Here is a 25671-nt window from a genome sequence, read left to right as displayed (position 1 = left end):
CCATCTAATATGAGCCAGAACCTCCTAACATAATACATAAAATGTCCATGTTCTGGTTGAAAATCACTCATCCTAGTGAGACCAGGAAAATCTTGAATAAAATGACAGATAGCAATGCCAAGATGGCACAGAAGTTAGAATTTACCTGATAGTTACCACAGTGGAAATTTTAGGCTAAAGAGGTACGTAGGAGGAAAATCATGAAGGAACGTGCATGATAACCCAAGGAATCTGCAAGTTAGCCTGGAAGCTGTAGGAGGCTCTGAAGGATTTTGGTCATGGTGGAGCATGCACCATTTAATGTCTATGTCATACAGCTTTGGCAGCAGCAGAACTGTGGAACCTATTGGCATGGTGAGTGCACGTGCTATGCCGTCTTATCTACCTTCCTGCTTCTGCACCCACCTAGGCTGTGCGTGCAGAATAATGTATGTGCACAGACTTGCTCATGGACATCTTTCCAGCAACCCTCACTTCTCTCTCCTACATGCTCAAAGCTTTTTCTCTCAACTCTATACCCCTCTCCAACAATTCCTTAAAGCAAGATCCTTGAAAGAGTTGACTAGACTAATTCCTCTCCTCCCATTCTTCTTGAATCTGTTCCAAGCCTTCGCTCTATGAAGTAAATCAAGACTACCGATGACTTTTGTTATTACTGTGTGTGTCCAATCTTCACTCTTCATTTCTCTTGACCTATCTGCAGCAAAGGATCACATTTCCTTTCCCTGAAATCCTTTCTTCCGCTGTCTTCCAGGGCATTAAGTTCTCTTCTTCCTTCACGGAAGCTCCTTCTTGGTCTCCTTTTCTGGTTCCTCTTCATCTCACTGACTTATAAGTGATGGACATTCCATGGGTCTGTTCTCTGATCTCCACTCAAACTACAGCTTTAAATGACATCTATATTTTGATGGCTCTTAAATTGCTATCTCCAGCTGAGATCTCTCCCACCTTCAGATCTGTATCTCAAAATTCAACATAATCACCTTGTCCTCCTAAAATCTCCCCATCTCAGAAAGAGGCAATTCTAGTTTTCCAGCGCCTCTGGACCCAAATCTTTGGATCATCCAACTTATTTTCCATCTCACAACCAATCTGTGCACTAAATCTTACTGGCTTTACTTTTTCAAAATACACTTGAAGTCTGGCCAGTTCTCAGTGCTTACACCGTACCACCCCGGACTATGCTAACATTCCTTCTTACGTTCATAGCAGTGGTCTTCAATGGGTCTCTCCACCTTGCCCCATAGCCTATTCTCAGACATTGCCAGAGTGGTTCTGTTAAAATACACATTGGATCACACTAGTCCTGTGCTTGTCAATTCCTCCTCCCATCTGCCCAACAGCTCCCATTAAAGCTCAACATTGGCCCTTTATTCTCTGGCCTCCAACCAGCCCACTGATTTAATTTAATTCTTTGTCCCTTGCTCACTCCATTACTTCTCCTCTGGCATTCTTGCTGCTGGTCCTCAAGTGCCCAAGCATGCTCCCACCTCAGGACCTCTGCACTTGCTAGTCTCTTGATGGAGCTTAGTTCTTTACTTTTTATGGTCCCTGCTAAAATGTTTACCTTGCCTACTCAGACTAAAGTCTAGCCCCTCTTCCTGTTACCACGGTCTAATTTTCTCCATGGCTCCATCAGCACCTGATATTCTCGTGGTGTGTGGCCTGTCCCTCCCATGGGGATCTAAACTTCTCCAGGGTAAGACCCCCTCTGTTTTTTTTTTCTCTGCTCTCTCTCTAGTATGTAAGACAGTACCCAGCAGTTAAGTTCTCAATAATGTGCTTAATGAATTAAATAATGTAGGCAGTAAAATAAGCCAAAATTAAGGTTGTAGGAATGGGATCAAGGAGAAGGGGACAGAGAGAAGGTAAGCCAGAAGGTTTGAATCCATGGGATTTTGCTGGTAGATTTGTGATTTGTATTAGTGATTCAGCAGGTAAAAAGGATGCAAGCAAAAAGAAGGTTCAAATTCTTTTCTGTTTACCGTAGTCTGGCTTATGTTCTAAAGTTCTTATTTGTTTAAAATTAACTCTGAACCAAAGGGTGTCCGAAGCTGCTCCCCCGCTGTCTGTAGCCCCCCTGAGCTCGCCCTCATGATAGACACACACCCTTCCCTCTCGCATGCCCACTCGCTGCAGAGAGCCACTGCTCGAACACACGGGCTTGTATTCCATGCGTTTCTCAGATGGGGAAGTGTGTACTGGACACATTTAAAGGGTACAAAAGAATTATGTCTTAGGATGCATATGAGGATGAGAAAAAGCTAAGCTATTTGAAGTCATTCTGTGGTTAACACAATGCTCCAAACATGGCATGCTGTAAAAAGTGAATGCCTCAAAAAAATGTGTCTTTGAGGCAAGAAAGTGACAATTTAACAATGTGCAAGACAGTTCTTGAAATTCCAAGTCCAGGGAACATGTTGCGCGAGCTTCTAACAGAAGAAATAAAACACATCCTCCCAGGGCGTATTGAATTAAAATCACAATGCACTAGTAAATGATGAAAAGAGAATGAACAGAATAATACTGTCCACAGGGATTATGACCTTTGTGTTCCATAACAAATTACACTGAGGCATGAAAATCACGTTTCTATTCTGACCGTGCCACTCTGCTTCCTGCAGAAGCCTTTATAATTAACCTTTTATGTGACAGAATACTTTTTGCATAATGCTTTCATATTTATTGGTCCATAACTGAGATGGATAAATCATTTTCAAATGTGGAATATGTGTAGAATCTTGACTTCTTGCAGTGAGTTGCAGCTGTACACGGTTTTCAAGTGTACACAATTTAGAGCTGTGCTGAAATAACAAGACTTTGTTTTTCTAGGTTTAAAGTAGAAGAGATTTCAATAGGCAGCCTTTATTAACTACTATACAAATCATTCTCTTTTTGTTATTGGGAGACAACAAAATAAGATAGATTTTCTTTCCTGTTTTCAAAAAAGTAGGTTCTCCAAATTAAAAGCATACCATATAATAAAAACAAGTCACAGAACACAAAATTATGCAAACAAAAAATTAATTAAGATGTTTTTCAAGTTCCCAAGTGGATTCATTTACTGACTAGGCACGTTGGTGAGTTGACTATTCTTAAGCAGTCCATAAACAGAAGGAAAGTTCCTGAAAGAGAGGAAAATGAAATATATTTGTATATATCAAGAAATTAATAATAACCATATGCTCTTTTGGGAATGGCAGCGTTTAGAGGACACAGGCAAGTAGACACTTAATAGAAATAAGGATGTTTATGGAAAACAATGCAAAACAGAATCATTGACATTAAGGACATAAAATATTTGTGTTAAGTAAAGACAGATGAATGATTAACTGGTTTAATGATGATTACACTACTATCCATTATGGTATTTATGGAGTGATTTCAGAATGGTAACGCCTTGTTTTACATAAAATCTCAAATATTAACCTATAAGTTCCTAGGGGTCCACCCTGGCAGAGTCCTTGCATTCTTGTCACCTGATAAGAGACTGAACTTTCAGATCTATTTTAAATTTTATTACCTGACCCCAAAGAACCTTTTTTGATGTGCTATACGAAACAAAACTGTTATTTAAAAAACTGGCTGGTGATCAGAAAAACAAACAAACAAAACACCCAGTCGCAGTGGAGAAATGGCCACTGTGGTGATGTTGACTTCTCATGGCTCTGTCACACGTCCCAGGCCCTAGGTAACTGTTCAATACCACAAAGTGTGCTGAAAACAACTCAGGACACCGCTGATGGCTCCACAGGACCCAGCCCCCTCCTATGTCTCCAGAGGCATCTCTTTCATTTCTCTCCCAGCACGTTATATTCCAGCAGCTGCTTATATGTTCCCAAAACAAATGATGCCATTTCATGTCTTGGTTAACACCCTCCTCTCCCACCTGTATTAGCTTATTATGTCTTAACATTTTCTCCTCCCTTCCTGGCTTGCAAGATTTCGACTTTCAAAACTCCAGATTTTATTTCTTCCTTTGTCCTCGGAGCAAGTTCATCTCTTTCTCCTCTGCACCATCTCTGCCATTCTCTAGCCTTTTATTACTGCAGAGCGCCAGGGACAGTGTGGGCATCTCAGTGTCACCTGCATAAAGCATCAGCACTGGTAGGATCAATCAGATGCAAACTGTGATTGAAAGGCGAATCTTTTAGTTACACATTGAATACAGTAAATCTACTGATGAGGGCACTGCTTTCATCAACCAATAAATATTTCTTGAATGGCTTGTGCTGAATGCTTTAAGGTTTATGAAATTTGACAGACACACCTGTGACCCTCAAGGAGCATACTAGGGATGAAGGACATTTACACAGCTCCAAACTGTCAACCAGCAGGTCAGAATGAGACATCTGCCAATCGAGTCCCTTCAGCCAGGGTTCTCATGGGGAGAGAAGAGAAGGTTCTTCTGGCTGAGAGAGAAAAGATCTTGAAGAAATGGCAGGATCTGGATAACCAGAGAAGGGGAGAGGGTGGGCAATGCCCGTGCAGGGGAGATCCTGTCTGTTTCCTCAGAGAGCCTGTAGGCCTCTCCTGCTACCCTGGTGTGGCTACCATAGTCCCACAAAGCCTGCCCCACCATGGGCCAGCCCTTAACAATACACTTGCTGATGTAAATAAGCCCCAGGAATGCGAGGAGACCAGCAGGAGTCTGAGGAAGGGTCACAGGACTTTCAGCTCTCCCCGTAAGACGCAGACCAGTGTCCAGGAGGTGTCCTTACTGGACCCAGCACGCCCTGCATCTCCTTGCTAAATCGCACAAGTAGCCAGCCTGCCACATGCCAGACGTCATGCTGGGTATAGAAGACCATTTTAAACCAACTTTTGGGCAGATGAGTTTCTGGAGTGGCCACAGGAGCTAATCTTGTAGATCATAATGCAAACATACAGCATTTAGATAGGTTTCTTTTACAAAAGCATATTAAAATGCACCATGATCTCTATGGGAAACATCTATAAAATCCCAGTAAGTCTACTTTAACAATTCATTCCACAGATGTTTATAGACATGGCTTCTTGCATTGTCTTTAATGGGAGCAAAATGTTAGAAACTAACTATATCTCTGTCAGTAGTTGTTTGGATTATGGCTCTTTCATAGAAATATTATTCAGCCAATACAAAGAAAAAGGTAACTTTCTAGTATAAAATAACAGAAAATGAGCTCTAAGACATACTTCAAAGTAAAACGAGGGGGAGAAAATGGTATAATGTTTTCTATGTAAAAAATAGTGATAATTTTAAAAAAATGCTTTACTTATGCACAGACTATCTCGGGAAAGATACAGGAAAATCATTACAGAGAGTTGCCTGTGGGTGTGTGGGGGTAAAGGTGGGAATTAAGACCACTGTGTGTGTATATTTTGTACCAAGCACATGTATTACCGACTAAATAAAGGACATATTTTGGTTTTCCAACTTCACATTCATCATTGAAAACAATCTAATGATTAGAGAAACATCACACTTCCACTAAGAAAACAAATGAATACAAATGCTCCTCATCTTAGGATGGTGTTATGTCCTGTAAACCCGTTGTAAGTCAAAAACATTAAGTTGGAAATGTACACGATACACTTAACCTACCAAACATCATAGCTTAGCTTAGCCTACCTTAAACATTGCATATGGTTGGGCTGAATCATCGAACACAAGGCCTATTTTATAATAAAGTTTGATATCTCAAGTAATTTCTGAATGCTGTACTCAAAGTGAAAAACAAAATGGCTCACTGCCAGTGCCTGGCATTGCAAGAGTATCATACTGCTATGGCTAGCTGCAGAAAAGATACGTATTCAAAATCTGAAGTACAGTTTCTACTGAACATGCATTAGCGACTGTCTGTACCGAAAAGTGCTCAGTGTTAGTGTTTCAAGAATTATAGGTTCATTTGTTCACTCGTTCATTCCCCACCGAACACCTTGTCAGTTCCCACTATGTCTATGTGCCAGGCAGTGCGCTAGTATTTAGAAGTACAAGTCCAATAAGACGTGGTTATTCTATCTTTAAGGAACTTCCAAGTCTTGCAGTCAGGGAGAAAAACCCACCGACAAGCAGAACAGAAATCTAGCCTCAGGATAACACCACCATCCCTGCACACTTCACAGTGGTACCTGTTTGTTTATTCTATCTCTTTGTTTTGACTGTCTGTTAGGTACTAGGAACTGTGTTAGGTAGCAGACACGTAAATCCTGCCAGCGGTGGTTCAGATGAGATAAACACACAGGACAGAACTTAATAACCTGGTAAGTTCTCCTCAAACGTAAGGATGACTAACTTAATCTAATAAGGCCAAACAGACCTCGTACATCGTCCTGTACTATCAGCCACCGAGCTACCACATCCACTTTATTCACTCAGACATCCGATGGCTTGTTCATTTATCACTTACTAGGCGTGAGACAGGGTAACTGCACTAAAGATGTTGACAATCTGGTGGGAGGAAAGGAGGGTCAACAGCCAATCTCAGGATACTGTACTGCAGAATTCATAGAGTAAGACGAGGGTCCACAGAAGAGCTGCGAACATGGCGGGCTAGGGAGGGCCTCCAGGGTGAGGGGATGCTTCAAGTTCCACTGGGAAGTCTGGATAGGCCAGCAACAACTAGCTAGACCAAGAGCTGGGTGAGAGTTGTGTTCATTCATTTGTGTTCATTTATTTGAGTGGGGTAAGGAACTGTGACTTCGGGCGGAGAATGGCACTGATAGGAAAGCTCTAGATGGTTTTCAGTCTATCAGCGCTGGACCACAGTGGGGTGGGGTCAGAGCATGCTGTGCTCCAGGCGGCTGGGGAGGCCAGCAGCAGAATCACACCGGGCTTGATGTTCAGAGCCAAGGAGGCTGAGTTTTATCCTGAAAGTCACTGAAGGACTCATCACATTAAGATCTGAAAAATGATTTCAGCAATGGGTGCTAATCACTAAAATATACAACAGAGATTCTTGAAACAGGAATGTCAGTCAGAATCAACTTCAACCGGACAGGATTTTCCATCGATAAGGGAGGGTGAAATTCAGACTGAAAAATGATCTGCAGTCTTTCCCAATCAGAAATAGAATCAGGCATAAAATAGATTGTTTTTTAAAAATAAGTATGGATTTTTTCCTTTCTATCCCTACAAAACACTGAATATCAATATAAATAGTAGATAATGTTTGGCAGAAAACAATACACTTTATTTCTTAAATTTATCACATATTCTATAAAACGTCTCATATTTTCATTTAACTTTTGACTCTTTATTTTTTCTTCAAATCATTAGTTTTAAATTCTGGAACTTGTCTCTGTATACAGTGACCAGAGTCTTTAATTTTGAGTTAAACAAGAGAGCTAGACTATCTAAATTGTAGTGCTGTTCACACGATTGTGTGGGTTTTTTTGGGTCTGGGCTGACCGTTCCTAACATTGCCTGTCAGGAATCATCTTGATCACCACTGACAATGCCATTCACTTACTAAACCCTTACACTGTCAAATAACTATGTGAAGAGATGGTTACAAGAGGATGAAAAAGTGAGAGCACCTATTTTTTAAGGCACGGATTGGCTATAAAATCACTAACCAGTGGAAACAGAAGTTTGTAGAGTTCTTTTTGGAACACAGACTAAATGAGGCACTATCTGCCCAAGGGAATGGAGTAAGTCAAGCTTAAAGGCAAAGAGGATACTACACTTGAAAATGGTTGCACTGAATTTGTGCTTCTTAGCAGAACCTACAAGACCCTTCATTACATGTCCCTTTCCTACCCAGCCAGCATCATCTCTTACTTTCTCTAATGATCTAATATACCTGAAGTTTCCTCAATGATCATGTTTTCTTATAATGGCAAATATTTACATACAGCAACCAATGAGTTTATTTTTATTTGTTAACCTTTATTTGTGCCAGGCATGCTTTTAATCTTCACAGCAATACTAAGGTAGGTATCACGACTGTCTGGGGAACCTGCAGTTTAGACTCCTGTTTAGAGAGGTTAAGTCACTGACTCAAGGTCACAAAGTGGGTGAAGGGCAGAGCAGAAGTATGGATGCTCCGAGAGGACCTGCCCTGTGTGGTTATCTTCTACTGGTCTTAATATCTCTACGGGCCCCTTCTGTGACCTCTGACCAATCTGCCGGGGTGACACATCTCCCTTCCATGTGCCTAGAAAGCACGTGTATCTCTGTCAGAGCTCTGCAGACATTGTCTCTGTCCGTTTCCCCAGTAGAGTGTGGCACTTGCAAGGACAACAATGATGTCCTTAATCACTGTCTTCCTGCCATCTGCAACACAGCAGGTGTTCAGGAGATATATCCGAGTAAATACTGATACTGATTTGACTTGGAATACCTGAGACAAGAAGATTCAGAACCTAAACCAGTGAAAGACTCCATGAAGGAATCTGGGGCAGGGGCAGGGAAGAGAGAGAGAAAGGGGCAGTTACCATTCACGATGCTCAGCCTTGTGTGAGATACTCTCTGGGAAACAAGGTAATAAAAATTAAAGGCTCCTTCTCTTAAAGAGCCTTGAATCTAATGGAGGAGCCACTGTAATATAAAGAATGACACTGTAACAACATGGTTAAGATCAAAGACTCTGGATTAAAGTCAATCGGTTCAAATCGGGGCTCTACCAGTTATAAGGTACATGAGCAACATAAGCGTGAAATTCACCTCCTGAAGCTTAAATTTCTTCCTTTTTTAAAATGTAGATGACACCTTCTTATGGCTGTGAGGATTCAATAAAATAATTTTAGAAAGTGATAAGCACATGCTTGGCTGTTATGGCAACTTACAACCAATGTAAGTCATATGATACCAATAGTAAAATAAGGAAATATAAACCAAGTATGCTCTTTAGAGAGGGCAGAGGGATCACAGCCTGATTTAACTGGTAAGGACACCATGGAAGAGAGGGCATGGGGCTGAGTTCTGAAGGACGGGTATGATTTCTTCATGCAAAGATACAGGCGACAGCAAGTTGTGTGTTATGGGCTGTCACCTCCATTTGGTTTTGCAGTATTTGCATACAGGGTTCCATGTCTTATCAGTCTTTGTATGACCAGTGCCCCTGTTGTGCCCAGTATGGAGCTCATGTTCCATGGATGCTGTCATATGAGAAAATAAATGAATTCCACGGGGGCAAAAACAAAGGTGAGAAGGAAGCAATTCGGGAACAATGAAATGTGCTCCTAGAGACATGAGAAGACAGGCTTATCTATAGCAGGGTCTTCCCATGGAAACAGAAAAAAATCAGGTCTGGTGGAGCATCAGCCAGATAAGAGAAGATCTCGAAGGCCGAGTGGGAAAGTTCCTGTCTGATAGTGATCTGGACCTTTCTGGATCACAATCCCTTTTTATAGTCTGATAAAGTTATGGATGCTTTGAAAAAATGACAAGAAGTATAAAATTGTACAGTATTTCCTATTAATTAACTCTGAAGAGCACCTGAGGATTGACCCTCTACCTCTCCATAATTCTGGATTTATTATTCTATATGCCAACTCCTTAAAAAATTATTTAATAAAGAAAAAAGTTGTGAAAAACTTCAGTAACATCACACACTACAGAGATACGGTGGACATCACATTCTCATTCCGTGTAAGAGAAAAACAAACAACAACAAAAATCCAAACAGACAAACATAAAGAAAATACAATAAACTTAGTTTGGTCCACAAAAATGATGAGAATTATTTTCTTTCTAAAAGTAATTTAATTATTTCAGGCTAATTTTGGCTATTAGGGAAAACCAAGGTCATATATTTTTCATAGATATTAAATATGTAAATACAACTTTGACAATTAAACTTTACATGATTGTATCACTTTCAGCTTACAAAACACTCTGACGATATTATCTTAATTCTAACAAGTGCATGGGATAAGCATCATTTTCACTGAACTGATAGAGAAAGTGAGACTTGCCCAAAGTCACAGTTACTGGCAGAGCTCAAATACAAACACTGAAAAAGTAAGACCCTCTGGAAGATCACGGCCTAAGTAGTATTTTTTGATGCTTTAGAAAAAAAACCAAGAAGAAGTAAAAACAGAGACAAAATTCCGAAGCACAGAAAGCCATGCTTCCACAAGACTAAGAGAAATACTGTCAAAAATTTCCAGCATATTTGTGTAATTTTTTTTGCCTATGCATGCACATAGAAAACAAAAATTGAGATATTATATATTAAGTTTGGCAAACTGCTCTTTTTACTGAATAATCTGGAAAATTTTTTTCATGCTATTGACTAGACTGCTAGATATTTTCTGAAGAAAGTAATCTGAATACTTAAATACCAGGATGAACTTGAGCCTCCAATCTCTGCCGCTTATAATGAAGCTTCCTGGGCCTGACTTGTTTACATTCAGGAAGCTTCTTTTCTGACTTTTGGAGTTAATCTGACATAATCACTGGTGTTGTACTAGGAAATCAGCAGGGGAAATTTTCCATGTGACTTCAGATAAGCGTGAAATTGTCTTCATCTTCCACACAGTTCAGGATAATTGGAACAAAAAGGCAAACTTACCTTTGTTTGCTTCAGGTGTTCAACCAGTTCCTGTGACATTCCAAGATGGCTGACATTTCCTAACAAAAGAAAAGACCTTTTTACTCAAAATAAAGAGAAAAAAATCCCCCAAGAAATAAAAATTAAACATTTTACGTAATCTACAATTTAAAAAGCTTAATGATTAAAGAATAACTTTATTAAATATTTGTCAGTTTTAAGAAGTGCCCTCAATTACTAACCAAATAATGTATTACAAATAACTAGTTATGAGGTTTTACAGTTGTTTAATAGGGAGTAATTGGCCCCAATTAAACTGACTAAACTAAGGCTTTTTAGATTACTAAAACAAATTAAACTTTTTAAAATGAGAATTTAGGTGATCTTAAAACTTTTCTAAAATGGATAATGAAACTTGCTAAGTTGTAATCTCCCTGGTTTTATTAGTTATATTAAGATAAATTAAGTGAGATTAAAAATCTTATTTGATTTATTTACCTTTGAAAATGAAGACCGTTTAAGGGTTACACATCCTCAGCCTTGGCGAGTGCGACCTCAATTAGTCAAGCCAGAAAGTCTTTAAAAGCTTTGTGCTTAGTGCTTCCAGCATGGAGCGAGGTGTTCATTAAGGTACCAAAATTCTCATAAAAAATCCAAAGTTGCACTAGTGAAAAAACGCTCAACAAGATGAAAACTGATCACATCTTTTTCAGAAAATCCAGTAGTTATTTTAAAACCAGTTTTTAAACAAGATTTGGTTTTGCGTAGTTTAACGTGCCACTCAAGCAGCTCGATACCATTTGGACTCTTTAAACAGCATTTAAGTCTATGGTGAGTATATAATGGTACATTTAATTTTATACCATTTTAAAATAAGTTGTACAATGTTTAGTGTGACCCTTTTATGACAAGCATTGTTAAATGAATTCTTTCCCTGTTTACAACTATTTATGAAGGCCTTTTTAAATAAAAAAAAACCCATGAAATTGTTAGCTCACACACACAAAATTTCTTTCAAAAGTTTATTTAGTATCAAGCAAGAGGAGACTTTGCTTAACACTACAGAACATTTCAAGACTTGAGTTACAAAAGAATACCACATTATTAGCACTTGTAATTGGCTTCCCTTTTTACGCATGTTGGCAAGAGAAAAAAAAACTAGCATATGGCTGAAAGATCAAATAACTAAATTCTATGGAAACCTTTAAAATGAAAGGTGAGGCTTATGTTAAAAGAATAGATTAACATATTTAGTAAACCTATTTTTTGTTTAACACTAGTTAATCAAAGTTATTTTTTTTCCTTTTGATGACCTATTTTTTCATATACAGACTGGAAATAACAAAATTTTACATGTCTTTTTTTTTTTTTTTTCTGCCCAGGTTGATGTTTCAACAAAGTAGTTTTAAGTTCCATCCATTCAGATTTTAAGCATTTTGATTTATTTAAAAAGGGATTGTTCATAGAAAAAAATTACTTTGAACAGTATACAGGACTGGTGGAGATTGGCTATTTCACAACATCAGACAGTACAATCAGTATCTGCCATATGGCTGGTCTCTGTAGACGCCCTTTGCTGTCCTCGCTGAAGGTGCCTTGTGTCTTGAGTTAGTCCACTCTTCTTGTCCTACAATCAGTAAGATGAACCACAATTAGATCGCTGCCACGAATCCCACAGGCTTCATTTTTCAGACTCTAACTTAGCCCTGAACCAAAGGTACATGTCATATTGAAAATATATACCCCTGGTGTACTGAAAAGAAAAACAAACAAGGAATTTACTTAAATAAATTACAAACACAAGGAAAAATAATCATCTCACTTGCAAAATTTGTCAGCATGAGAAGAAAAACGGTTCTTGTATGTGAAACGGCAACCAACTTTGCAAGGACTTTCCTTTCCGTTACTGATTTAATAACAGTTTACAAGTTCAAGTAGCAAAGAGAATTGCCTTTTGCTAAACATCTGGACATTTATGAGTGAAAAAGAGAACAGGAAAAGGATCACTTAGATGTTTTCCAACAGTAAAAACAAAGAAAAAACATAGATGCACATCTGTGAAGACAAAGGAGAAGAAAACTGGAAAGCAAAATGGGAAGGGGCAGACTGAGAAAGGGAAACATGATCTCACTTTTCATAGGCGCTTTCACCGAAAGACTGAAGGAAAGTTGCATTGGGTTGAACTTCACTTCTCAATAACACTTTACGAATATGAAATAAATTTAACGACATAATGTCAGATTTCATTCATCATAATGCTAAATCCGTACTGGACAATGGTATTAATAACCAAGGACATTCTATCACCTTTATCTCCTGAAATTAAACACCTGTTCAGCCTGAAGATAACTTTTAATGAGTTATCTATAAGTCTTTGACATCAAACAGTTAACATCCCTGCTGCAACATACAGCAATTTAAAAGCCATGTGTCCACAGAGACCAATTTAAAAAGCTGTGAAGGAAAAATGCTTAAAATGACCTCTTCTTTTGATACAAAACATGTAATCAACATCATTCCCTCAAGCTAACTTGCATCAATTTAAGTAGCCTGCATTCAGCAAACCAACATATTTCTCTTAAGTGTTTGTTGCGGATAACCAGAAAACAACAACAACAACAACAAAAAACAAATCCAAGGTGCAATCATCACAGCTTCGGGCAGGTGATACAACAAAATGCACTTCAAAAGGTTTAACACCGGAAAATGGATTTTCAGTTCTATTAAGAGAAATGTCCTAACATCCTTTAACCACAATCCTGATACACTTGCACCAGGTCCAGGGATTCATCAGAGCTTTGCAACTGATTGAAGCTTCATGTTCTCTGATCTCCTTGCCCTGCGGCAAAGGCTCTTCTTACTACTGCTATGTTGCTGCCGCCAATTCTTTTAATTAAACCTGTCATCCTTCTGCATAGTGAGACTTTGGACATGAAGTCCCCAGCATCTCTACCAGCTCCACTGAATTAAGAGGGGTTTAGCTGCCATCCTGTAAAGCTTACAGACCCTGTATCTCCTCCTTGGTTCAGTGCTTTTGTAACCTTTATGAAATGACTCCCAGTGTAATCTTTTTCAGAGGGTTTGAGATTGGAAATGAATTAAAATATAAAGATGAAGGTGGGAGAATCACTTCAGAGCTGTAGTCTCAATTGCTTCATTTCCCTTCGCTGTCAAGAAACAAAGACACTTCAAAAAGACCCAGCTATCAAGTGTCTGCAGTTTGAAAAACTACTCTGTGAGAAAATCAGCACACGACAATCAACCCAAACATAAAATTGAAGTTCAGAATCTGGATTCATGCAATCTTTGCCAAGTCTTTAGTCCTCTTTAAATATTTAAATAATAAAGAAGCCTCTAAAAATAGCTAGATATGCACAAACGAATTGACAGGAAGCTGCTGTTTCAGAGTCCAAATGTCCTTATAAATATCTCTTCCCATTAAGATCTTTAAGGTCTTTCTATGGCCACCTCTCCTCCCTCTCTTCACATGCTCTGGCCAGTCACTCACCGTAGGAATCGTAAGTCTCCTCACTGAGTCCATGTCCGTAATCATAGTAATCAGCACCACTGCAGTGAACAAAACAAAACAAAGGACAAAATCATCTGGCTGTGAGTTTCAACAGTATTCAATAAAGTACTGTAAAACTTAAAGACAACTAATGAAGGGCAGGACTGAACATTCAAAGGAAGTCCGACCGAGATCACAAAGTTCTAAAGCGGAAGTGTTAACTTTAGGATTATCAAAGGCCCCTTGTCTAGCTCCCTAATTTTAATGCATAATAAATATGTTTTGACATTTTAACCACAACAATTGGCCACCCAACACACGGTAAGTGCCTAAAAGTGCACGAGGGAATACAAAGACAGGACCTGACCTGGGAAGACTGGGAGTCTGCAGAGAGGGAGGATGTGCTTGGACAATTCTAGCCCAGTGTGCCAAGAGCTAGGGCTGGGCCTGTGCAAGGCACCGTGGGAGTGGGGGAGGAGGTAAACACTTCCTTTCCAATAGATGGGATGTTTACAGAAGGCAAAGACTTTATTTCTTCTTACACCCTCGTGTACCAGAGAACTTGGTGCTGCATGAATTGTGGGTGCTGTACCTTATAATACATTAAAAACAAATGCCCAGATGAAATGTTTTCTTTCATCGGCACTGCTGCATCACCATCCAGAAACTGCCAGGAAAAGGAAAGGTGACTCAGCAGCCATGGCCACATGGGACAGGAGAGCAGAGAAATGGATCTCTGCAATCTTGTCACAAGTCTGGTTACACGAGGCCAAGGATCTTTCCAAAGTACAGGCAAATCCACGTTCCAATGCACAACATCCTTGAGAGAGCACGAGGAAGGGGCCATCACTGACAGCGAGAGAGAAGAGTTACCACTGCCATTTTGCAGATGATGCAAAACAGCCTACAGAGCTATACAATATATTTGAACTAGGAATGATTTTTTACAGGAACAGACTTGTGAAAAGTCTAGATTACTAAGCCATAACCATTCTGTGTATCTGAGAAAGAGTTTCCACGGACCCTCTCAGGCTTTCCTCTTTCCCACTTGACTCAATTTTGTAGGGAAACAACCATCCTGAATTTGTTATCTTAGACTGTCATGAAAAGAAACATCCCCATTCTCCCAATTTCATACAATAAAGAGGTTTCTAATCAAAACGGAAAACGATCCAGCTCAGCTGTTTAACACCTAGGGAAGTCACAGTCTGAGGAGCACAGATGCATGCTGTGAATGCCGACTGAACACCAGTCACTGCGATCCCACATCACCCCCAGCCTCAGAGAGTAAAACTGCCATACCCATTTGATAGGTAAGGACACCGCAGACCAGAAGAGCTAAGAAGTCAGCCTAAATTGCATGGAGAATGGTATAGCTGAATCTCTTTGCCTACACAGGCCAGACTTGTGGTCACACCCACACGGACTTTTTCCCAACGTCTTCCTTCTCAGGAAAATGACACCAGAGACTAATCATCACATTCAATGACTACAGCGCAGCATGGCCATTCCTATGAGAAAAGTGTAAGCAATGGAGCTATGTTCCTTTTTATCTCAAAATATGAGCATAAGTTTTTACATTTGCTACTCCTTCTGCCCTTAGAAGGCCCTTCTCTCCTCTCCTCCAGGCTACTTCCAACTCAAGCCCTGAACCTAAATGCCACTTCCAAAGAGAACCCTGCTAGTCTCCCTGAGTGAGGCTGGTTTCCCACGACAGCATGTCCTGGTTCTCACCCTTCTGGCCTGGAGGAGACCCTCACACTACATATGTTAAGTGGGTATACGGAGAAGGGCCACCTCCATCACTCCAGTGTGTCACCAATGGCTTCTTGGAGCATGCAGTGCTTGCATCGTGTTCTGAAGGAACAGGAGGGTGAAGGTGAAGACAGGTGGAGAAGGAATGGACAGAGGCAATGACAGCAAAGGTTTTCCAGGCAGAAGAAACAGTATATGCAAAGCAGAGGCAGGAAACAGGTTGAAAAATGTAGGTGTCTACAAGCAGTTCAAACAAATATAGTAAGTAAGTATTGATGAAAAATGCCTGCACTGGGCTGGGTGCGGTGGCTCACGCCTGTAATCCTAGCACTTTGGCAGGCTCAAGTCAGAAGATAGAGACCATCCTGGCCAACATGGTGAAACCCCGTCTCTACTAAATATATATATATATTATATAATACCTGTCTCTCTCTCTCTCTCTCTCTCTATATATATATAAATATAAATTAGCTGGACATGGTGGCACCTGTAGTCCCAGCTACTCAGGATGCTGAGGCAGGGGAATCGCTTGAACCCAGGAGGCGGAGGTTGCAGTAAGCTGAGATCATGCCACTGCACTCCAGCCTGGCGACAGAACGAAACTCCATCACAGAAAAATAAATAAATAAATAAAAGACAAATGCCTGGACCAGAATATTCCTTAGGATAAAATACTTCTTCTACACGTAGAACATAGGCCCCACTTTGTTATCCTGGCTTAATCATACCCTTACAAGTTAATTAAATGCAGTGTAACATGGTGGTTGATTTGAGCTCTCTGTATAAAATAAGTTATCTGAAATGTGCTGTGTTAAGCTCCGCTGGCTTAACACATTACAGAATAGTCCCTACTATAGCTGACCTAATATACCAACTAGCAATGTGCAATTTTTCCACAGAGGTACATGTAGCTATAGAGTTTTAAAACATGGTCTTCAAATTGAGGGCTGGCATTCCTAAAACAATTTAGAAGGAAAAGGAGTGTGAGAGGAATGCAGCAATTGCGAGCCACACCACTGCCCTACTGACAACTTCTCATGCGCACGAGCTCACCTAATCTAAAAAAACTCTATGCTTTTACAGACGAGGCAGCTGAGGCCCAAGCTGAGCCATCTGCCCAGGGTCACATAACTTATAAGTGGCAGCACCTACACTCAAAGCTCCGAACACTACCACTGCCATGTGCTGAACACAAATGCTACAGGTGGCTTTTGCTCACCACGGGTGGCCACCTTATCGGATTGGTTCCCACTTTGGCTTGGCCTTTTGCTCTTCCAGAATTTCTCGTTTGCCCTCCCTCGGGCTTTAATGATCCTTCCTCGTGCTCAGAAACAGAAGCCGGGCCCACATGAAACATGCTGCCACATGATCATAGTGATCTGGGACTGCCTTAGTCTCTCTCTGGTTTCCTTTCTGTAGTCCCAATTTTCCCTCACAGAATAATATACAGTTATGGTGAGAAGAGGAGGACTAACTGAAAAAGAACAGATCAATTTTTATATTCAAAAAGATAATAAACCAGCAGAAACTAACAACAAAAGAAAAAAACACTGCTTTCCTGCTTAACTTATGATAGCTTTAAATATGAGAATGCTATTAAAGTATTAACAGAATATTTCTCTTGTCTTGAGAACTGAAATTGAGACTCAATTAAAGCTGTTGACAAAAATGTCTGTCAGCTGTCAGTCCAGGCCTGGGCCTCCACCCGCGGTGCCACCCTGGGAGGGCGGCTTCCATGTGGGGGTCTTCCTGTGCATCTGCCAAATCAGGGGCTGGTCTAGACGCTGCTCAGGTCTCCTGGCAGCTCTGACATCCTCCATGGCTCTTTCACAGCATCTCGCCCCACCATAGTCAACATAATTTCTCATTTTGTTGAAAATAAATTGGCAAATGCTTCTTGGAAACTCAGCACTAAATTAAATGAACCTCAGTCTTTTTTCCAAGGGTCAGAAGTTAGATCGTAATGGCTCCTAAGACAAATACAACCTTGATGTTCTTGAGAATTTTATCTCTGTTGCACAGATAAATGAGTAACCTCACCATAACACGGAAAGGGATTTCCTTGACTGAGATAGTTCCTGATTGTTTAACTTGGAACTGTAAATGACAGATCCTGCGACTAATAAAGAGAAGGGTTAACAACTCCTTTCTGACCAAACTAAACCTCCTTTATTAAATGAAGTGAGCAGTAATGAACATAACCATAGACTGGAAATTTACTGTGAGGTGCTATAACATAGTTCAGCATAATAAAAATGAGGGTAGAGAATGTTTTTCAGTGCACGGAAGGTAAAAGGTAGCATGATTAGGTCCTGCAATGGTTTGGTGATAAGACAATCTTAGTTTTGACAAGTGAAAACTTTAAAACTGACATTTACTATCATTTCACCCAGTTTCTGATTATTTATTGCAAGACTGTCATCAAGCCGAGGAGCTGGGAGCAGCTGGGTCCCATTCTCATACCTGTCAGTTCCGTCTGAATTGTTTTCGCAGCATTTCATTTCGTCTACCTCAAATGTCTATTAACCAAAGAGGTATCCTATTTCCCAAGGATAAACTAAAAACCCAACATATGGCAAAGGAGAAAAACACTAAAAATCTCTTCATTTATGGATACAACTTTTAACATTGATAACAGGCAAGAAAACACATTAGGCCAAATATGAGAATGGGCAAGAAACACATTAGGCCATCACTAGCAAAAATCCCTTATATAGTCTCGATCTCTTCTTTGAAAGTTTCTTGCTCAATGAAAACTTGATTTACCTCTAATGACAATTCTTCCCCAGCAACCCTCTCCACTTTTTTCTTTAACTCCTACAGCGGAGATGTCACTGGGTGATGTGGTTTGATGTTTGTGCCCCTGCAAATCTCATGCGGAAATGTAATCCCCCGTGTTGGAGGGTGTTGGAGGTGGGGCTTGGTGGGAGGTGACTGGATCATGGGGGCAGACCCCTCATGAATGGTTTAGCACCATCCCCTTGGTGATAAGTGAGTTCTTGCTCAGTTCACAAGATGTGGTTGTTGAAAAGCCTGTGGCGCCACCCCCTTCTTTCTCTGCTCCCACTCACTTGGCCTTCTGCCATGAGTAACAGCTCCCTGAGGCCCTGTACAGCCTGCAGAACTGTAAGCCAATTAAACCTCTTTTCATTACAAATTACCAAGCCTCAGGCACTTCTTCACAGCAACTGCAAAAATGGCTGAATACAATGGGCCTAGAGGAAAGGAGAGTATTTTTCCTTTTTTTGGCTAACCCCTCCCGCCCCTAAGGTACAGACACCTCTGCCATTTCCAGACCATCGTGCTTCACTCCTCTGAACAAACACCCAGCTTTCAATCTCTAAACAGCATCACTGTCCTGAGTCCTGGTGATGTCAGCATATGGGAAGATGACCCTTCAAACATGAAGGCCTCTCAACTTTCTGGCTCCTCTTGTCCACTGACCCGGCCTCCTTTAGCCATCCCCTCCACGTTGCACTCTAGGATCTTGCCATTAGCAATCACTTCAGTCTTCAACTTCATATATCCCACTCTCTATGATTTCCTCTCTTTCAGTTTCTAGGATTATACCAGTTAGCCTTTCAACTTCATTGCAATCGTCACCATTATTCCTCTTAAACTTTTTATCCCTTATCAAGTTAACCATTGAACTTCAAGTTGCTAAATTCAATGGTCAGTGCTCATCCACACGTTATGTGACCGATCAGTAACTATCTGACATAGTTGATCACTACATCTCTTCCTTGATAAACTTTCTTCGGTTTGCTCCCAGGATGTTATACTTCCTGGTTTGCTTCCTACCTCACTAGCTACTTCTTCTTCTTTTTTTTTTTTCGAGACGGAGTCTCGCTCTCTCTCTCTGTTCCAGGCTGGAGTGCAGTGGCGCGCTCTTGGCTCACTGCAACCTCTGCCTCCCGGGTTCAAGCAATTCTCCTGCCTCAGCCGTCCAAGTAGCTGGGACTACAGGCACGTGCCACCATGCCCAGCTAATTTTTGTATTTTTAGTAGAGACAGGGGTTTCACCATGTTGGCCAGGATGGTCTTGATCTCCTGACCTCGTGATGTGCCTGCCTGGGCCTCCCAAAGTGCTGGGATTACAGGCGTGAGCCATGGCACCCGGCAAGCCATCTACTAACTTCTAAATTCCCAACTCTATAACTGAACGCTATGTCTTCCTATCCATCTAAGATTTAGTCACTTATTTTATAATCATCTTCTATTCTGTGAGCTGTTTACTCAAGGTGTTTTCCAGTTTGTTAAATATGACGTTTCTTAAATGCTTTGTAAATTTTAGATATGTGTTAGTTTTTGCTTTTGAGGTTCTCAGTTTGCTTGTCTGTAAAAGCTACCCCTTATTTAAAATAGGCTTCTTCTGGTGGCTATGGAGAAGGACACAATATACCATTGGGTGGGATGTGCCAGTAACGTATGCTTTGTCTCTGGGGGCTCCTGGGTCCTCCAGAGGGTGGGACTACCCGAGGTTTGGCCTCACATTGTTACAGCTTTACTCGGGGATCCAACACCATTACCCTGCACTCAGAACCACTGAGTTGGAGGCAGAGCAGACCAGCCTTGCTGTTTCACAGGCAGCTCTTCAATCAGTTCTGAGAAAACCCTGAGCCTCTTTCTATCCTTTATAGCCATTGGTGTGGTTTGGTTACATCTTCCCTAAGCCACTCTGCCATTCCAGCACCCTTCTCTCGAATGGGGTTTCGTCCGATTGTGTTTTTTTCAGAGGTTTGGTTTCATCTACTTCCTCTTTCTCAGGAATCTTTCAAAACTTGTTTCTGTCACTTCATGGGATTTTAAAAAGGATGGGTGGGTGGATCAGGTATAGGCACTTAGTCCATCTTCTTGATTCAATCTACTGTTTTTTAAAAGTCCTTTTTAGTTTACAATGCACTTAGATAATCTTTTAATTCTCAAAACATATTATTTGAGGTAGACGTACTATTTAATTTTACAGGAAAGAAAACTGAGACAGAAGACAGGAATGACACCTCATTCATATTTGTTCTGGACAGTGCTGACACCTAGCACGTAGCAGCATTCCAAAAGAGATCCATGAATGACTCATACAAACACTGGGACTGCAAACTTTGTCCATGTCTCAATGACTCATCTGTAATAATAATATTTTGTTGTCATGTCTGTGACAATCTGGGGGGAGTGGGCGAAGGGGTAGTAAATTCCTTCGGAAGTCACATTACTAAGTTCTGCACTATTTAAATTTAATGCAAAATTTTTCTTGATTATTTTGCCCCATTCCTTTAAGGAAAATTGTATCTGTAATTGTTATGATAAAATTTAAGACTTTAGCTAACACCTACTAAATGCTTATTATGAGATTGGAAAAATAGAAAGAGTCATGCATAATCCAGGTAATTGCTCTAGACTGACCTAGTTTAGTATTTCCTTTCTATTTAGAAGGAGACTTTAATTCTTCTACTAACCATTAGGAATTTTTTATAAATAAAGCAAAATAAATGAAAAGTAATATTTAAAATAAAATTTGGGACTACTCTTGTTTTCACATTATCATACATAACTGAAGATTTTAAATTCCTTTAAGATAAATGACTAAAAAATTTCCAGTCTGCTTTCAATAAGAGCCTTACTTATCCAATAGTTCTTTTATAACATTTAACAATATTTCCCCAGGAAGGTATTGAATAATATGTTCCACAATTAGGTTGTGCAAGTTGGGTGAAAAAAGGAGTTACAGCCAAAGTCCAGTCACCTGACTACAACTTTGCTGAATTTTGGCTTTTCCTTGGTCTTTGTTCACTAGTGCTCCCACTGGGGCAATGCCACTGCTATGGCTACTGTCATTTAATCTGGGAAAAGAGATAGCAGTAACTTCATTCTCGTCTTGTTTTGTTAAATGTGTTCAGAGTAAATACATTACTGTTAGCCTGTCCCTCTTACCCTGAGAATTCCGAGGCCAGACGGGGCCAGTTCTGATGAGTGAGGCAAAAGCTCAGCCCATCTGTGGGGGTGTCCCTCACATGCACAGACTGCTGTCCATGGGACTAGAGGCAATGATGCTATTTCTGCCCTCAAGGGGCTTACAATGTGAGGACAGTCCCTTGATGGGAAGGCTGCGTGAGGTGTCAAATGTTTCAGACAGTTTGCTTTATTCTTCTCTTGCTGCTGGATCCATCATAAGTCCACCTCTCCCACAGCATTACTGCATCTTACTTTTCAAAATAGCCTAGGGTAGTGGTTTCTAAAGTGTGACCTATGAACTCTTTCAGGGTTTCATCAAGTCAAAATGTTTTCAGAATAACACTAAGATGTTACTTGTCTTTTTCACTGTACCGAACTTTTTTTTTTTTTTTTGAGACGGAGTCTCGCTCTGTCACCCAGGCTGGAGTGTGGTGGCCGGATCTCTGCTCACTGCAAGCTCCGCCTCCTGGGTTTACGCCATTCTCCTGCCTCAGCCTCCCAAGTAGCTGGGACTACAGGCGCTCGCCACCTCGCCTGGCTAGTTTTTTGTATTTTTTTTAGTAGAGACGGGGTTTCACCGTGTTAGCCAGGATGGTCTCGATCTCCTGACCTCGTGATCCGCCCGTCTCGGCCTCCCAAAGTGCTGGGATTACAGGCTTGAGCCACCGCACCCGGCCCACTGTACCGAACTTTTATGTGATGGGTAAAATTGTTGGTGATTGACCAAAAGTCAAGGCAGTGGCACCAAGCTGCATGATAATTCTTTTTCTTTAAGGCATTTTCACTTAAGAATGTCCTTGATGAAGTAAATGTTTACTAATTTTATTAAATCTCAACTATTAAAGACACATCTTAACTTCTGTATGATGATGGGGAAAGTGCTCTTGAAAGCAATTCTGGGGCACACTGAAGTACAAGGGTGATCTCAAGGAAAAGCACCTGAGGCCATTCCTTACATTGTGAGGTCAACTAGCTGCCTTTTCCATAAACATCATTGTTACCTGAAATAACTCACAGCAATGAACTAGGCTTACTCAGACTTGGGTATTTGGTTCACATTTTCAACTGTCACCTTAAGGAAAACAACCGACAGTTTTGGTTACCAATGACAGAATTTGAGCATTCCAGTAGAAACTGCAATTTTGGAAAACCAGTATTTGCTACTGTAAACTGATGGCAAAGTCAATACTTATCTCTGTGAGATCAGTGGTGATAATATGACTGTTTTGATATTGCCTAATGAAATGTATCACAGCACTGTGAAGATACGCATAACTTAGCGAAGTGACATTTTTCAAATGATCCATGCATGATGCCAAAAAACCCATCAAGTGTATGGAGACCAAGATATTTTAATGTAACAGAGTATGAAAAGATTACTGGTATGGTTTTACAGTCTACATTACAACTATTCTTTAAGAAACCTGCTGGGCTCGGCACGGTGGCTCACGCCTGTAATCCCAGCATTTTGGGAGACTGAGGCAGGTGGATCACCTGAGGTTGGGAGTTGGAGACCAGTCTGGCTAACGTGGTGAAGCCCCATCTCTACTAAAAATACAAAATTAGCCAGGCATGGTGGTGCATGCCTGTAATCCCAGCTACTCAGGAGGCTGAGGCAAGAGAATCACTTGAACCCGGGAGGCAGAGGTTGCGGTGAGCCGAGGTCGCGCCATTGCACTCCAGCCTAGGCAATGAGCGAGACTCCGTCTCAAAAACACACAAACAAGCAAACAAACAAACAAACACTACTACCTGCCAAGTTTTGATGTACTATCAAAGAAGAATAGCGACTATTATTTGAAAAGGCTACTTTCCCCTTTCCAGCTACATATCTGTTGTTCCAACTACTTCAATCACAACAACATACCACATCAGAAGGAATGCAGAAGCATAAATGAGAAGCCACAATTTTTACCATTTTTTTAAGGAAATAGAGATATTTCATAAAAACAGATTATATTTACAAGCAATGGGTTGTCACATTTAATGACTGATAAATATTTTTAAATGTTTCTGTTTTAATTTCTAATGTAATAAATATATATAAACCACATACACTAAAGCATGTTGTGGCTCTCGGTAATTTTTTTCCCCACACCACACCAATGTACTTCACTAGTTTTTAAGAGCATGAAGTATACAGGGATGGTGAGATCAAAAACTTTCAGAACCACTGGCCTAGGACACATGGCTTCAGTAAATTTTAGGAGGCCGGCAGAGTGAGCATTACGCTTGCCTGAAGAATGATTCTTTTATTTGGAAAACTGTCTCCTTGTCCAGCAGTAATAAGGGAGGAAGTATTCACTAACTAGTTAGCCAGAGGACAGAGCCCAATGTCACAAATGCTTAGTCTCAGATCTCACATAATACCATGACTACAAAGCTCTGTCTTCTGGGGCAGACAGCAAAAAGTCAGAGGAACTAGGATGTCACATCAGCAATGCAAATATAGAGATCACCCTCAAATCCTTACAAACAGTTTTAACATGGGAATAGCTTCAGTTCCCTAACTAGCATGTTTTATCTACTAGTGCCAAGCATGTAAGAAAAGAGAAACAAACAAGTTTCAAATAAATAATGTTCTTTAGGAATTAAAAATCACATTCACTTGCCAATAATTGGAATATTTAAATAATTTTCCATTGAAAATGCCAAACCAAATTTATAGTTTAATCAGATAATCCCTCTCTAAGAGAAAAGCTCAGCAATCCTATCAGCTTACAAAAATTGAAGGTCTGGCTTTCTAAATTATAGAGCTTTCAGAGTTGATATTGTGAACCTGACTGTTAGACATTTCACTGCTCAGGAGAACATCCATCACAGTGCTGACAGGTGAGAGAAAACAAGGGCAAACTTAAAAAATAATTTCACCACGTTTCTCAAGCTATAAAATGTGATTTGGGAAAAACAGTGGGAAGTAGGACTTAAAATAATTTGAGGAATCATTCCTGCTCCCCATTTAATTAAGAGTTAACAAAAAACCCCAGTTTACAATAGAGTCCTATTTTAAGAAATGGGTTGATATCAAGTGTATACACATGTAACTGAGTCATCAACTGACAGGGGTTGAGGGGAGGGAGGAATGACTGGGCAGAGCACAGAGGATGTCCAGGGCAGTGAAAGTACTCTGTGTGATACTCTAATGGTGGACACATGACATTATACATTTGTGTTAACCCAGAGAATCTACAACACCAACAGTGAACCCTAATGTCAACTAAGGACTTTGGGTGATGATCATGTGTCAATGTAGGTTCACCGATTGTAACGAACATACCACTTTGGTGGTAGATGTGGATAATAGGGAGGCTGTGCAAGTGTAGAGGCAGGGTGTCTATGGGAAATCTTGCCTTCCTCTCAATTTTGCTGTGAATCCAGGACTGTGGGAAAAATAAAATCTTTAAAAAAATCACAACTGAAAATTTATCCCCCAGGGACAAAACAGAATTTTAAAATGATAGCTGAGAAAACAGATCCTTTCCTCTTACAAATTAGTAATTTAAAAAACAACGAAACTGGTTTTATTTAAATATTTAATAGTACTTCGTAAAACAGAGACTCTATTTTGTAAAACAGAGACTTTTAAAATCTGAACCTTATTGTGGCATTAAAATGAGCTGATATTTCTATACATTCTACAAGGAAAGTGGACTCACCTGGCTTATTAAGTCTTGCCATTGCTCTAGAAGAAAGTTATCCATTTTACCCTTGCATTTGTAGGCAAACTGGGGTGCACAGCAGCACAGCCTTGTTGTTAAGTATCTCTGTAGCACCCAGTGGGAGGTGAGGGCATGAACACCTCACTGTGCAGGAGAGACAGCAACTGCTCCAGTGAGACCAGGCCGAGTCCTGGTTCTGCCACTTACCAACTTCGGCAGTAGCCATGCATGAAATCAAACAATACGAGACAATCATATCATGCATGCATTGATTCATTCATGCATGGATTCAAGTTATTTAAAACATTTAAGAAACAACACA

At 40.4% G+C, this 25671-nt stretch overlaps 1 protein-coding gene across 7 annotated transcripts in view; it reads right to left on the bottom strand.

Annotated features, from left to right (window-relative positions):
• Positions 1-2819: 2819 nt before the first annotated feature.
• Positions 2820-25671, bottom strand: part of KHDRBS3 (KH RNA binding domain containing, signal transduction associated 3) — a 200531-nt gene continuing 177679 nt past the window's right edge. For 5 of the 7 annotated variants that reach the window (XR_012416666.1, XR_012416665.1, XM_045398742.3 and 2 more), the window contains 2 exons: positions 13987-14045; positions 11487-12105 (listed from right to left, as the gene is read on the bottom strand). Coding sequence is in view for 3 of the 7 variants with exons in the window: in XM_045398743.2 (XP_045254678.1) it covers positions 12001-12105; positions 13987-14045 (164 nt within the window). In the remaining 4 variants the exon portion in view is untranslated. Of the gene's footprint in view, positions 3126-10499; positions 10559-11486; positions 12106-13986; positions 14046-25671 lie in introns of those variants that run through there. The other 2 variants (XR_006700538.2, XR_006700539.2) reach the window with 1 other exon arrangement.

Source organism: Macaca fascicularis, chromosome 8, assembly GCF_037993035.2.
Source record: "Macaca fascicularis isolate 582-1 chromosome 8, T2T-MFA8v1.1".
NCBI classification, from domain to species: Eukaryota; Metazoa; Chordata; class Mammalia; order Primates; family Cercopithecidae; genus Macaca; species Macaca fascicularis.
The sequence above is the reverse complement of the archived record's forward strand: the minus strand, read 5'-3'. Positions and strand labels throughout refer to the sequence as shown.